The following is a 15,668-nucleotide window of genomic DNA, read 5'->3' on the forward strand; positions in this document are numbered from 1 at the left end:
GTGTATTTTAACAGTGAGAGACAGAATAACAACAAAAAAATCAACTTCAAAAAAGTTATAAATTGATTTGCATGTTAATGAGGGAAATAAGTATTTGATCCCCTATCAATCAGCAAGATTTCTGGCTCCCAGGTGTCTTTTATACAGGTAACGAGCTGAGATTAGGAGCACTCCCTTTAAGAGAGTGCTCCTAATCTCAGCTCGTTACCTGTATAAAAGACACCTGTCCACAGAAGCAATCAATCAATCAGATTCCAAACTCTCCACCATGGCCAAGACCAAAGAGCTGTCCAAGGATGTCAGGGACAAGATTGTAGACCTACACAAGGCTGGAATGGGCTACAAGACCATCGCCAAGCAGCTTGGTGAGAAGGTGACAACAGTTGGTGCGATTATTCGCAAATGGAAGAAACACAAAATAACTGTCAGTCTCCCTCGGTCGGGGGCTCCATGCAAGATCTCACCTCGTGGAGTTTCAATGATCATGAGAACGGTGAGGAATCAGCCCAGAACTACACGGGAGGATCTTGTTAATGATCTCAAGGCAGCTGGGACCATAGTCACCAAGAGAACAATTGGTAACACACTACGCCGTGAAGGACTGAAATCCTGCAGCGCCCGCAAGGTCCCCCTGCTCAAGAAAGCACATGTACAGGCCTGTCTGAAGCTTGCCAATGAACATCTGAATGTTTCAGAGGAGAACTGGGTGAAAGTGTTGTGGTCAGATGAGACCAAAATCAAGCTCTTTGGCAACAACTCAACTCGTCGTGGTTGGAGGAGCAGGAATGACCCCAAGAACACCATCCCCACCGTCAAACATGGAGGTGGAAACATTATGCTTTGGGGGTGTTTTTCTGCTAAGGGGACAGGACAACTGCACCGCATCAAAGGGACGATGGACGGGGCCATGTACCGTCAAATCTTGGGTGAGAACCTCCTTCCCTCAGCCAGGGCATTGAAAATGGGTCGTGGATGGGTATTCCAGCATGACAATGACCCAAAACACACAGCCAAGGCAACAAAGGAGTGGCTCAAGAAGAAGCACATTAAGGTCCTGGAGTGGCCTAGCCAGTCTCCAGACCTTAATCCCATAGAAAATCTGTGGAGGGAGCTGAAGGTTCCAGTTGCCAAACGTCAGCCTCGAAACCTTAATGACTTGGAGAGGATCTGCAAAGAGGAGTGGGACAAAATCCCTCCTGAGATGTGTGCAAACCTGGTGGCCAACTACAAGAAACGTCTGACCTCTGTGATTGCCAACAAGGGTTTTGCCACCAAGTACTAAGTCGAAGGGGTCAAATACTTACTTCCCTCATTAACATGCAAATCAATGTATAACTTTTTTGAAATGCGTTTTTCTGGATTGTTTTGTTTTTATTCTGTCTCTCACTGTTAAAATACACCTACCATTAAAATTATAGACTGATCATTTCTTTGTCAGTGGGCAAACGTACAAAATCAGCAGGGGATCAAATACTTTTTTCCCTCGCTGTAAGTATGCATATACTCACAATAATGATACTCCAAATGATTTCTACATTTGGATGACATACACATTTTGCCATATATTGTTGTAGTTTAACACGCATTTAATTTTTCATTGAGGAATATGTAACTCATGTATAATTGAGATCAGTTAACATTTCATATCTCTCCCTCACGATGCACTGCGTTTTATTTTGTTATTGATGCTTCATTCTAATTTCTGTCAGTGGAATCTTACCCAGCAATATTTCCAAAATCAAAACCTGCCAGAAAACATCAATACATCTATATGGATAAATGAGAAATCTCAATGTGACCGATAACTGCTAAATTAAGTTGCAGACTATAAGAACTTTATCAGCACCATAAAGTCTGAAACTGAATAACTGAATTTGATGCCACAATTAAGTGTCCATCTCCATTAATTTGCTAGCAATGTTAGGTGACACATTTATGTTCTGAAACAGGGAATAGTATATGCTTAATTTTGATTATCTCATGTTATTCCATCTATGCAGTAAGGAATCTCTTTTAAATCTGAAGTAATGTACCGTGTATCCTTGAAGGTGGAAAAGCTGTATCAATGTAACTGAAATCCACTTCTATAAGGGAATTAATGCATATCTGTTTAAGAAGATGATGTTAACCAGCTATCAAACTAGCTCTACAACAGGTTTACCAAACTTGGATATGGCTTTGGTTTTCTTCCTTTTACAGCTGTCAGAATGTATTGCAATTGGACAAATGTCTCTTGTTTGTAGATTGTACACCTTTTAATTAGAATTTTTTAAATTTAAATTATAGTAGGAATCTTGGGCCCAAATTTGACATGCCTTCTAAACAAGTGGCAAGTAATGTGACCTTGGGTTAGTAAAACACACAATAATTATATTTTCATATAAAGCATAATGTAAAGAAGGAAGGTGTTCAGTTATTTTCAGATATTTTGTTCAAGAATATATATACCAGATACTGTAAAAATGATATGAATGTACTTGATGACTTGCACTTGAGTGAAACAATGACAAATCTAAATCATATAACAAAAAATAAATATATTTTTTGTCTTTTTTACTTGGGTATTTTGTATATAGGCTGAGAAGGCCTTTTATGCATTCTGTAATATTTTAATATTTTTTAAGTAAAGTACATTACACTGTTTTTATTTTTGTTTAGTTTTTTAGGAAAAAATAAATACAATGTTTTTTTGTGCTTAGGAATGATTTACAGCTTTAATGGGATAGGGCCACAATTTATAAATAAATTACATGCTATCTCTACTCTATTCTAGTTTTCTTAATTAGCAATGCCCCTCAACTCAGTTCTGCTGAAAGTGAGGCTTTATAGCTTTTGAAGGCTATACAATTACACTAATATATATATATATATATATATATATATATATATATATATATATATATATATATATACACACTCACCTAAAGGATTATTAGGAACACCTGTTCAATTTCTCATTAATGCAATTATCTAACCAACCAATCACATGGCAGTTGCTTCAATGCATTTAGGGGTGTGGTCCTGGTCAAGACAATCTCCTGAACTCCAAACTGAATGTCTGAATGGGAAAGAAAGGTGATTTAAGCAATTTTGAGCGTGGCATGGTTGTTGGTGCCAGACGGGCCGGTCTGAGTATTTCACAATCTGCTCAGTTACTGGGATTTTCACGCACAACCATTTCTAGGGTTTACAAAGAATGGTGTGAAAAGGGAAAAACATCCAGTATGCGGCAGTCCTGTGGGCGAAAATGCCTTGTTGATGCTAGAGGTCAGAGGAGAATGGGCCGACTGATTCAAGCTGATAGAAGAGCAACTTTGACTGAAATAACCACTCGTTACAACCGAGGTATGCAGCAAAGCATTTGTGAAGCCACAACACATACAACCTTGAGGCGGATGGGCTACAACAGCAGAAGACCCCACCGGGTACCACTCATCTCCACTACAAATAGGAAAAAGAGGCTACAATTTGCACAAGCTCACCAAAATTGGACAGTTGAAGACTGGAAAAATGTTGCCTGGTCTGATGAGTCTCGATTTCTGTTGAGACATTCAGATGGTAGTCAGAATTTGGCGTAAACAGAATGAGAACATGGATCCATCATGCCTTGTTACCACTGTGCAGGCTGCTGGTGGTGGTGTAATGGTGTGGGGGATGTTTTCTTGGCACACTTTAGGCCCCTTAGTGCCAATTGGGCATCGTTTAAATGCCACGGCCTACCTGAGCATTGTTTCTGACCATGTCCATCCCTTTATGACCACCTTGTACCCATCCTCTGATGGCTACTTCCAGCAGGATAATGCACCATGTCACAAAGGTCGAATCATTTCAAACTGGTTTCTTGAACATGACAATGAGTTCACTGTACTAAACTGGCCCCCACAGTCACCAGATCTCAACCCAATAGAGCATCTTTGGGATGTGGTGGAACGGGAGCTTCGTGCCCTGGATGTGCATCCCACAAATCTCCATCAACTGCAAGATGCTATCCTATCAATATGGGCCAACATTTCTAAAGAATGCTTTCAGCACCTTGTTGAATCAATGCCACGTAGAATTAAGGCAGTTCTGAAGGCGAAAGGGGGTCAAATACAGTATTAGTATGGTGTTCCTAATAATCCTTTAGGTGAGTGTATATATATATATATCCCACAAAATTAAGATTAAAATTGGCTCTATAAGCATACGAGAAGGAACCCCTTTTCTGAATTAAAAATAATCTTGAACTGTAGATTTAGACTCTTAATATTATGTAGAATATATATTTTTAAATAAGTGTATCAGGTGCAGTTAACTACAGAAATTAATGAAATAACATCTCTGATAAAAATAAATGAAAAGGCATATACACTTTTCAGGAAATCTGAATTTATAAACTATGGTTTTATACCACTTTTTGTTTTTAGATTTCAGATTTAAATTGACAGTAACTGAACTGATGCAATGTGTGAAATTGCGGTTTAAGAGAAATATCTTCTACCTACAAATTGTAGACCTCTGTAAATAGCTTCTGTAAAATAATACTCTGCCAATACAAACTAAATAAACTTTTTTCCCCCACCAGCATTTTGTGTCTTCATTTATTACATTATTTGATCCATAGTTGAAATAGGTAAACGATAATCTGTGTATCCTGTCAGAATTAACTTATGCTGTGTTTTCACCAGTTTACCCGGCCGAGCCACGGTGGCACCATGCCAGCCTGGTGTGGTTCGGCATTTAGGGCTCACATTTACACTATAGAAAGGCGAGCTGAGCAACTGACGTCACGAATAATGAACATGCTGAATTTAGTCGCTGGTGCATTATGTATGTGACGGCAAAAGAAAATGGCAATTCCCATGGCGGATCATGATGTTCTGGTTGTGTTTTTTTGCATCTTTGCGTTTTACCTACTTTTTGGTCTCATGCTTACTCTCTTAACTTCATATATTATCTGCCAAAGGACACGTCTCCCTAGTCCTTCCCTAAACCTATGCCTATGCTGTGAGGGCTTTACGAATACGCTAGTGTAAACAAGACATTAAAGCAAAAGGTTAAAGGTCATTGAGGTTTACTATTGCTCTCCAACAATCCCTTTTTCAATGTCTGTAAACATTTGTCTTGGTACTTGGCCAGCACAGTGCAACAGTAATCATTAGATTAACTGGCAGCCCGAGACATTTCTAATCTGCTTACTGTGTGGATCTGTTTGAGCGCTGGGGAGACAGGCTAGTCTCTTTAAAAACACCTTATAGGTTTATAATCTTCTCGGTTGGCCATACAAATGTCAATCAGCAGATTGCGAGCTAAAGCAGAGTGTTAAAAAGTTCCTCTTATCCAATGTGTCTCACTTCTCTCCTGCAGTTAAGGTTTTGAAGGTCAGAATAGGGCCACAGTGTCATGAAATCCAATCTTCAGAATAGCATTGTGATAAATTGTTGAAAATCTAATGAATATTTTTGCAAGAAAGGTTTAAATAAATAATTGTCCTCTCTAAGAAAACAAAAAATCCATTCATATTGAATGGTTATTGTTTTTTAATTCCTCTCGTCTCAGTTGGCAGGATTTACAATTAAACTGGAAGTAGCTTTTTCCACTGTGAATGAGAATAAATAATAAGAATCAAAATCTTCCACCTGCTACTGTCTGTATATGTTTTTGTTGTACATGAAACATCAATGTTTAAATATAGACTATGTAGGCTGAAAATGTGTTATATTTAAGGTATACACTACAATAGAAACACTGAAGTAGATTGTTGAGGCAGTTTTATAAATAGGGGAAAAATGTTACAAGGTACAGCACCTGGTAGATAAATTAAGTAACTATTCTATTAAATTCCAGGCCCTGTTTGCTGGATGTATTTTTAGCTGGCTTGCATTACTTAATTAAAAAAGCAGTCTGCACAAGTCTTGAAACCCAAAGAGGATTGAAGGGTCCCGATTTATTCCATGTACAGTACGCTTTGATGAAATAGGAGTTTATTGAAGACAAACGTTTAATCCCAAAGCTCAGAGACAACACTGTGCAGCATAGTGTATGTGGTTGGTGTAGTCAATATGCCATACCAGGTGAATATTAATCAGGAGTGATAATGGACCCATTTGGACACCAATTCATCAACATAAGAGTAGTTAACAACAAAGCAGAACCGCAGTGAGTGTACATCAATGCAGTTGAGCCATTTGAGCCTGAAATGGATAAATCTTTACACTAGAAAGTACACTCATTCTGTACGAGTCAGTACAAACTGGTGTTTAGATAAAACATGCAATTTCAACAAAGCTGTCATGTTGGTATCTATCCTGGCCACTGCAATAGTAAATTATTAGGTTTCTTACAAATGCAATCAATTTGGTTGTAAACATCTCTCCCTCATGGTCACTGCATGGCATAAATCACTTGTATTATAAATTGAGCAGGCCAGTATCAATATCCGACACAGATTAGGTCCTTAAAACAGACTTCAATGGACTTAGATACCCTGCAACAAAATGCTAGAAGAGTGTATCACATAACTAATAGGTGAAGACTATTACAGCATAAGTAGGGTGATGTGTGATGATGTATCCCGTCTCCAATCTCATGGATGCTGACAGACTCTCGTCTCCATCAACCATGTCTCGCAGATAAGCAATAACAGTATGAAGTGTGATGTGTGTGACTGGCATTCAATGGTTTCATGTAAATGTAAACTTATCCTTGCGAATAAGATTTATAAAGCACCAAGGTATAACTGCAGCAGCCACAGTGCAGGTCTGGCAGGTGACTGACTGGGGAAAAAAGCTCACCGAGATGTATGGAGTCCCTTCATCTCATTAAACGTGCTTTACATACCTCAGATCTTCAGAGAAACCCGAATCACAAGTTCAGGTCATAAAATCCGATGGACACGGTTATCCAGACTGACCCAGCCCTTGCTGTAAGTCAAGCAGCTCTCTGAAAAAGGAAAGCAATGTGACAGGGATATTGCAAAAAAAAAAAAAAAAAAAAGAAAAAAAAGAAAAGAAGCCGTACAACTCCGGAAGAAACCAAGTCTGAAAGAGAGACCAGTCTGAGCCCATCCTACCAGGTTAATGTTTGTAATCTTTCTATCAGGAGACCTACCACTAATGCGTTGTGCATTATTGGTGTTATTAATCTTACTTAGAACTGAACTGAAGACTTTAAAGGTAAGGTCAAGGGCAACATTTAAAAGGAGGGCTTTTTCCCCTCTAGGCTCATACTATCCTTGTGGTCTTTCTTGTTAAGTATTCATCTTCAGCAGAGCCACAGTATCACAAATTACATAGAAGAATGGTCACCTTATAATAGGTGTAGCCAAGGGAAAACATTGTTATACAATAGCAAGACTAGAAACCCATGTCTGCTTATAGGAATGGAACAGATACTGTTGTGCCTATGTATCAATAAACCCACCGCAAAGCAGAACTGTACAACAAATAATTCATGCTGTACAACAATAAAGTGAGCTTAAAAGACAAATTCTACTTTAATTCATTATGAAAGCTTTAAACACAGTGTCTATTGATTTTCAGTCATACGGCTAACACTTGAGAAATCTTGTCACTAACAGAAAAGAAAATACAAAATGTAATTGTTCATAGATTTTGATGGGCAATCATTAAAATATTGCCCGCAGTGCATTAATGGGCATCTACAAACACTGCAGGCAATAAATACAAAATAAGTGGTTTTGAATGTGCTATTTGCCTTTTCTTTTTTTTATTAATTAAAAGAGCAGTCTTTTCCTTTCACATAACTAGACTAGAGCTCAGAGGCTTATTTCTCTCAGTGAAAATATTTATAATGATACGACTTTCTTCTGCCATCATAATAATGCAACATTGAAGTTGTTGGGTAAATATATCACAGAAACATCTTTGATTAAGAAATGTGACCAATGTGTTAAAAAAGGGATAATATGAAAAGTAGTACAAACATGATTTTAAAAATGACACTTACACTGGTGGAAATAAACACACAAAATCTTAAGCACACACTAAAAACACCATTTAGGTTATGAAAAGGACATTAAAAAGATAGCCTACTTGTAGAAGCTTTTGTACTGTTAATTGCCCTGTTTGCAATATGTGAATCATTTGATATAGGTCACTTAGAACAGCCATGTTTAGTATTATATTATGTAATGGTTAAACTGAAAAAAAATGTTGACCGAGCACACCTAGAAGTCAAACAATGAGCTCAGAAATAAAAAATAAAAAAGCAGGTACAGGAGCCAAGAGTTATATAAAAATGGTTGTTTTATAAGCTGACAAAAACGGGCTTAATGTCTTCCATACTGTGCCAACATGCGGTTCTTATCTTATCCTATTTTACAGGCCAATAACCAGATCTATTTCACTTGGAATTCAGGAGAATATAAAACCAAAATGCCTACAGAAATGTCGATTTATTAAGCTTCCCTTATTGAAAACTGCATTTATCTAAATAGACTGGTTTTGTGTGTGTGTGTTTACTATGATTAATTAGTGCTATCAGTAAAAGCTTCGATTTATGATGGGAGAATTACGCAGCTTTGAAATTGCACATTTTAAAAGAATATGCACAGTTTGGATTGTGCATGACGTGACATATCAATACAAAAAATTATATTTAAGATACATTTTCCGCAGTAAGACATTTGAATGGTTAAATCTTCAACTCTAAATGTAAATGCTTAGAGAATGTGGAACAACTAAATAAAATTGATCAGCCTTCTGGAAATTGGGATATTGTCTACAATAACCTTCTATAATCTCATGAATGTGCTCTGTTCTAAAGAATGCCCTTTAAAAGCCAAATGCTAACGAGATAACACATTATAGTTGCAGTTTATCAACTCAGACATTTTAGCCTTAGCCAAATAACACCCACAGTCTACACATATTGTTCCCAGCAGAATAGAATTAGGCTGCAGATTAGCCAATATAAACATTTCTATAAAATACTTTATACAGCAACACTTCAGAACCCTGCATTTTAAACATGAAAACACACAGCATTGGTCGGGAGTCTCATGCATTGAGGCACCACCTCACGCTTTCACGCCTCTTCACGCACTTGTCAAACAAAGTATGCTTGGGATCAACAACTATGCCCCCCCTCCCGCTCACACTGCTGGTTTTCCGTCACTGCTTTTTCTCATATGAAAAATCTCAAGCATTGATGAACTATGAAATCATCCATTGGCTGAACTACAAAACCGCAGCACGATTATAACGCAAACATAACATTCACATCCCTTCTTATGCCGTAGTAGTCTCAAATTAATTTCATTAAGATCCTCTAACTTATGTAATGTATTACTATTCACATCATTCAAAACCATCACCATAAGAATCTCAAATTCCAAAATTTTAGGAGAATCACCTATTTTTAGTTATATGTACTGCAACCTATCTGTTCAAGAGGACTCTCTGTCAGTTTGTCACAATTGACACAGTGTGTTAAAATGTCCTTCTCTAACACAATGGATGCTTTGAAGTAAATGATTACTGTTTTTGTGAATGGGTCATGTTTTATTAATGAAGCACTACATCCAAAACTTGATATTTTAACTTGTTTTGTGGGCTGGTCTACAAAACGTATTCTCCAATTCTGCATTAAATGTGAGCACTTCAGAACATCCAAAAAATGCATTTCATAGCCTAGAAATACTGGAAAAAGCACACATGAATGTAAATACGGCAACTAGAAGCTTCAAATAGAACTCCTGGTTTTATTATTTATTGTATTTTTATTATTGATCATCAACTGTATTAATTGAAATCAACCCTACAGTCTGCATTCATTTCACATCCCAGAATGCATCACCAAACTATGCATAACAACCAAACAGAGGAGGTTACAAACAGGACCCCTGAGGTAAACTATTCCCCACTACTAAATACATTTCAGTTACACCACAGAGTTTGTCTGGCCACGCAAAATTACCTTCTTGTATAATGAAACTAAAATTCATATTTTTCCCCTTTTAAATACACAATATTTCTATGGCAATAACAAAAGTTAGTTGGTTTACTCCACTCCTGATCTTTATTCCTGCAAGAAATGAGAACACACTAAATGGCACGATTTTATGCTCAACAGACAATTACACGTCAGGATGGTGGAGCTGGCCCAGCTGGTAATTTCAGCGGACGCAGGCCAGCTGCAGTGGCTCTCGGAGTGTGAGCGGAGTTGGGGAGGGGCAGTTAATGAAGGCTGTGTGGATGTTGCTGTCGAAGGCCATACTTTGTCTCTGTCCACGTCTGCTTCACGGTCATCAGAGCCGGAGGTCATGGTCTCCTAACGACTTGAAACAACCATCCAGAAATTCGTCAGTCACTTCCTCCAACACAGATGGCTTCCACTTTGGGTTCTGGTCCTTGTCGATGAGAACTGGGGGGGGGGGGTGGAGAAACACACATTGATTGACTCCAGTTTGAATTAATGTAATAACTACAGTGGTTAGAGTTGCCAAACTGGTGTGGAAAATAAGTATGCATAACAGAGTGGGTAAAAAAGAGATTGGTTCCTAAGTTGAGTATTTGTGAAAACTGCTGTCATCTCTAGATAATGTGGATACTTACTGAACTATCATATGGAAAATGTGTGTTCAGAATGAAAAAGGTTTCTGTAGAGCAGCTCACAGAAGCACATAAGACTGGAGTGGAAAAGTTGCTGCAGTCACTATTTAACTGCAGAACAGTCACACATAACCTTCATACTGAAATCAAGACTTCCTTTATTGATTTATTTTTATTTAATAACAAATAAATACAATTTGTGTACCTTGCCAAACTATAGTACAATGCAATTGAAATTCAGTGTTATTGTAATAGCCATTCCATTCTTCAGAGCCTCACAAAAACAGAACTGCGTGGAAAACCAGCAGCACATAAAAATGCTCAGGACGACTTTACCAATTCTGTGCAATTGGTAAAAGGACTGAAAACCTCACCTGCTCTCACTCCTTCATAGAAGTCTCGTCCTGTCTGCAAGAGAACAACAACGCACATGAACTACATCCACAGTAAGGGACACTGTTGTGAATATCAATGTATCATGAAATCAACTTGTGTGGAAAGCAAACTCTTCGGGGGACAGATGAAAAGAAAATCTAGACACAATAATCTGTCAGAATGAAAACAGGACAAGATGGAGGGGGGGGAGTTGGCAGGGGGTGGGCAGCTAAACAGCACACAACACAGGAGATGGAAATATGAGGCACGGATGTTCTCCAGTCCAAGCTACCCACCATGCAAGCCTGGCAAAGCCTGTATTCCATTACAAGGACATCCTGCAGGGTCATGGTGGCTCCTGCTTGAAGCTGCCTGAATGTCATCTTCAGAGATGTAGGAGACATCTTTGAAAGGGTCTATAGAAAGTCAAGAAAAAGGGAGGCATGAATCAACAGATAAACCAAGTATATACATATACTTATATAGATATATAGATAGATAGATCTATTTTTTTTCTCTATCTCTCTCTCTCGATATATACATCTCCCTATATATATATATATATATATATCATCATCCTCTGTTGAATGAAGGCCTCACCTATTTCTCTACTCATCATTTTTACAATCAGAAACAAAAACAAACAATAGCATTTCATGAACTTGATGTCATCAGTATAAATTAGGGGAGAGGTTCCCAAACTGGGGTCCGTGCCCCACAAAAAATTTTTAAAATGTGGTCTGGCACTCCGGCGAAAATACCGTCAGCCCTCACGACCACTAATTTCATTAAATTACATCATAAGTTCTGAACTCTCTAGAAATTAGGTAACTGGCAGCTATGACAACCAAGTGTTGATCTCTTAAAAGCAATTTTTCTCTTCAGATGCCAAGTCTACATTTTTAATTCCATTAAAATCGACAATAATACATTAGACCACTAGAACAGTATATCACTAAAGTCAGTATTAATTAATTGATTTATTTACATACTTACAGTATATCCAATCACTGATAAACATAAGTATCCAACATAGCCCACAATGATAAAAATCAGATGACTATGACTGCAGAGTTGGGGGTAACTCGTTAGTATGGTTATACCTTGCCGTGATGTGCCCATGCCTTGCATACATGCTACTGTCATCAGATGCACAGAGCTTAACTATAAGGAGTGTGTATTATGAAATGCACTCCTTCTCCCAGCAAACTATGCACTCAGAAAACTCGCAGCGCTTGCATTGGTCATTGGAGTTCAGGAAATGTACCAAACCTCTTGCAGTCCAAGAGCAGGCAGTGAAGGACCGTTAACCCCCTCCCTGCCACACTGACCAAGACAAAGAACAGCTCTACCCTCGAAAACTCCTTGGTCATAGAAATAACATGCAAATGTAAAATAAATAATTGTGATTGTGTTAAATGGGAAGTAAAAAAGGGGAAACTGAGCCAGGAAATTACAGACCAATCAGTCTCACCTGCATTACTTGGAAAAAATGATTAGACAGAAAATAGAGGAGCAAAATAAAATCATATTCTTGGAGATAGGCAACATGGGTTTAGACGAGACAGATAATGTCTACTAATTTATTATAATTTTTTGAACATGCAACTGCAGCTGTAGATCACGTGAAAGCATATGATATGATATACTTAGATTTCCAAAAAGCTTTTGATAAGGTTCCACACCAAAGACTGATCCTCAAATTGGAAGCTGTAGGCATTCAGGGTAATGTAAGTAGATGGATTATGAACTGGTTGATGTATAGGAAACGGAGGGTGTCGATTAGAGGAGTTGCTTCTAACTGGAGTGAGGTTGTTAGTGGAGTTCCACAGGGATCAGTACTAGGGCCTTTGCTTTTTCTAATCTATATTAATGATCTGGACTCTGGGATAGTTAGCAAACTTGTCAAATTTGCAGATGATACTAAAATAGGTGGCTCAGCAGATACAATCTCGGCAGCACAGGTTATTCAAAGGGACGTAGATAATACTCAGTTGTGGGCCGACACCTGGCAGATGAAATTCAATGTGGACAAGTGCAAGGTATTAAATGCAGGTAACAAAAATGTCCACTATAATTACACTATGGGAGGAATAGAACTAGATGAAGTAACACATGAGAAAGACATAGGAGTCTATGTGGACTCCTCACTTTCTCCATCCAAACAATGTGGGGAAGCAATAAAAAAAGGTAAACAGGATGTTAGGGTATATTGTCAAAATTGTAGAATTTAAAACAAGGGCAGTAATGTTAAGACTGTACAATGTGTTAGTTAGACCTAATCTGGATACTGTGTACAGTTCTGGGCTCCACACAAAGATATCGCTGCTCTAGAGGCAGTTCAGAGGAGAGCAACCAGACTTATTCCAGGTCTGAAGGGAATGTCCTACTGAGAGACTGAGGGACTGAACCTTTTCACCCTGGAACAGAGGAGACTATGTGGGGACTTGATTCAAGTCTTCAAAATCATGAAGGGCATTGAGCACTTCAGACCAGAGGAGCTTTTCCAGATCAGCAGGGACACACGCACCCGGGGACACACATGGAAATTGGGCTTCAAGGCATTCAAGACAGAAAACAGGAGACACTTCTTCACGCAGAGAGTTGTCACAATCTGGAACAAACTCCCCAGCGGTTGAAGCTGAAAATTTGGGAACATTTAAATACAGACTGGATAGGATCCTTGGATTACTTAGTTATTAATGGACACCAAACGAGCATGATGGGTTGAATGGCCTCCTCTCTTTTGTAAACTTTCTTATGTTCTTCTTATGAAGTCCACCGAAATCCCATAGTTTCTCAGGCTATCCTATAAGTGGAAACATATTCTGTGCAGTGAGCTTATCATGTCCAGCTCATTCTATGTAGCAGAAATCTGAGATTGAGAAATTGGCCTCACTGCTTTGCTGGAAGTCAATGGGGAAAATCAGAAAAGTCACAAAAATCATTAAAACTAACATTTTATGCATGCTCGTTGGCCCCATCACCCTATTTTAAAAAAAGATCCATCGGTTTGTAGTCATAACAAGTTAATTTCACCACCCAGAACTGCTTTATTTGACATGATTATTTTATTCGAGGGACTGCCGTTACATACAGGGCTCATTCACAATTCTCAGTTGACAACTATCTTAATGGTTGTCCCATATTTTTCGGGCACAATGCTATTTATGTCACATATTTATTAAACAAATTACGCTCATGGAAATTATGTATACAATAAATGAGTTCGGTAAGAACAACAAAACTAGTGGACTGAACCTGCAATGAACCTGATGTGAATGTTATATTAAAGCAAACACAGTGCAAATAGCTCCACTGAACTCACTGATTCACACAAGCAGACTCACCTCGAGCTGCTTCAGTGCAAATGAAGAGCCATCCTGCTTCAGTTTCAGCTTTATTTCCTCTACACTGCTCGCTTCAAAGTGTCTACAAATAGAAAAAAAAACATGTTAAGTTTGCATTATTTCACTCTGTTTCTAAAGGTTTAGAATTGGGCTTTCAGAAGACAGCTGCTATTAACTTCAAGGCAGTCACATTGCACTTTATGGCATTCGATCCACAGATCAATTGAGGCTTAATAAACACAATATTTTCCTCACCAGAAAAACATAAGCAAAAAATTTCTCCAATATATGAATATTTAATACTTGACACACCTGGGCAAAACACAGAATCCAGTTCATCTTAATTTACTCAGTAAGTCATGCTCTATTTATAGCACATGAGATAAGATACCGGATCATCCTGTCAGGAAGAAAAAATCCATGTTTGCTTTGCCCCCTGAGGGTAAGGCAAAATTAAAATCATTTTGCTGTTCAATACAAGGTATGATAAAAATCTATGAATTAGTAAAAAGCAACACAGATGAAGTATTTATTTTCCTTACTATTTGTATATTGCTTTGTGAATTGTGTCACAGAAATGATCACTCCCTATGCTGTCAGCCCTGTGATTAGAATTCAGAATCAATTTCACTCTCTGGGCTGCAAACAGGAACTCTGCAGATATATCTAGCTCTGACGCAGTGTGACTATAATGTACCTCAAGAAAAGCACCAGCACTAGAGTCAGAATGAAAATCCTAGTTACCTTATTAGCTTAGGATCTTTCTCAACTTGGGAGAAAGTGTTATTAAATGTATCATAGTTGTGATAATTTCAGAATGCAATTAGAAAAGAAAAAAAAAGGTTATTCTATAAGGAAACTAGTTAGTCAGCAACTTGGGACAAAGCAGCTGCTGCTGGCTGATAAATGTATCTTTTAATTAAAACAATCAGAGTAATGAGAGCAACGAAGAACACTTATTGGCCCTATTTTGTTCTTTCTTGACACAGGCATTACAGGCCATCTAATAAAAGCATGCCAGACTTTATAGCAAGTGAAAATATACATGCCTCCAGGGCTGCCTCTCTCCTACTTTTATATATCCTACTTTTTATCCAAACACAGCTGTAGGTGAAGATCATTGAAGGCCAATGGCTTTCTCAAATTGCGCTGATTAACAAGCATGTTTGTCAGGAGTGGAAAATGCAACACTAAGCACTGAAACTGAAGGCCTTTTAACTGGTAAGTTTAGAACATGTTGTTGTGTGTTTTTTTCAGTTCCATGAAAACACCTACTTTGCTCCAACCAGCGTAAAGCATGACTGTATTGTTGGAATGTGAAGTCGAGAACAAACTCACAAAGACAGCTGTTATGACAGCTATTATGCATCTTAGTGCAGGTCATTCGCTA

General features: G+C 38.1%; 1 protein-coding gene across 2 annotated transcripts in view; it reads right to left on the bottom strand.

Annotated features, from left to right (window-relative positions):
• Positions 1-9,683: 9,683 nt before the first annotated feature.
• hibch (3-hydroxyisobutyryl-CoA hydrolase) overlaps positions 9,684-15,668 on the bottom strand; it is a 31,305-nt gene continuing 25,320 nt past the window's right edge. For both annotated transcript variants that reach the window (XM_066687670.1, XM_066687671.1), the window contains exons 11-14: positions 14,279-14,360; positions 11,225-11,344; positions 10,928-10,961; positions 9,684-10,365 (exon numbers count right to left, since the gene is read on the bottom strand). In XM_066687670.1, coding sequence (XP_066543767.1) covers positions 10,250-10,365; positions 10,928-10,961; positions 11,225-11,344; positions 14,279-14,360 — 352 coding nt within the window. In that variant the 3' untranslated portion in view covers positions 9,684-10,249. The remainder of the gene's footprint in view (positions 10,366-10,927; positions 10,962-11,224; positions 11,345-14,278; positions 14,361-15,668) is intronic.

This window comes from Amia ocellicauda, chromosome 16, assembly GCF_036373705.1.
Source record: "Amia ocellicauda isolate fAmiCal2 chromosome 16, fAmiCal2.hap1, whole genome shotgun sequence".
NCBI lineage: Eukaryota > Metazoa > Chordata > Actinopteri > Amiiformes > Amiidae > Amia > Amia ocellicauda.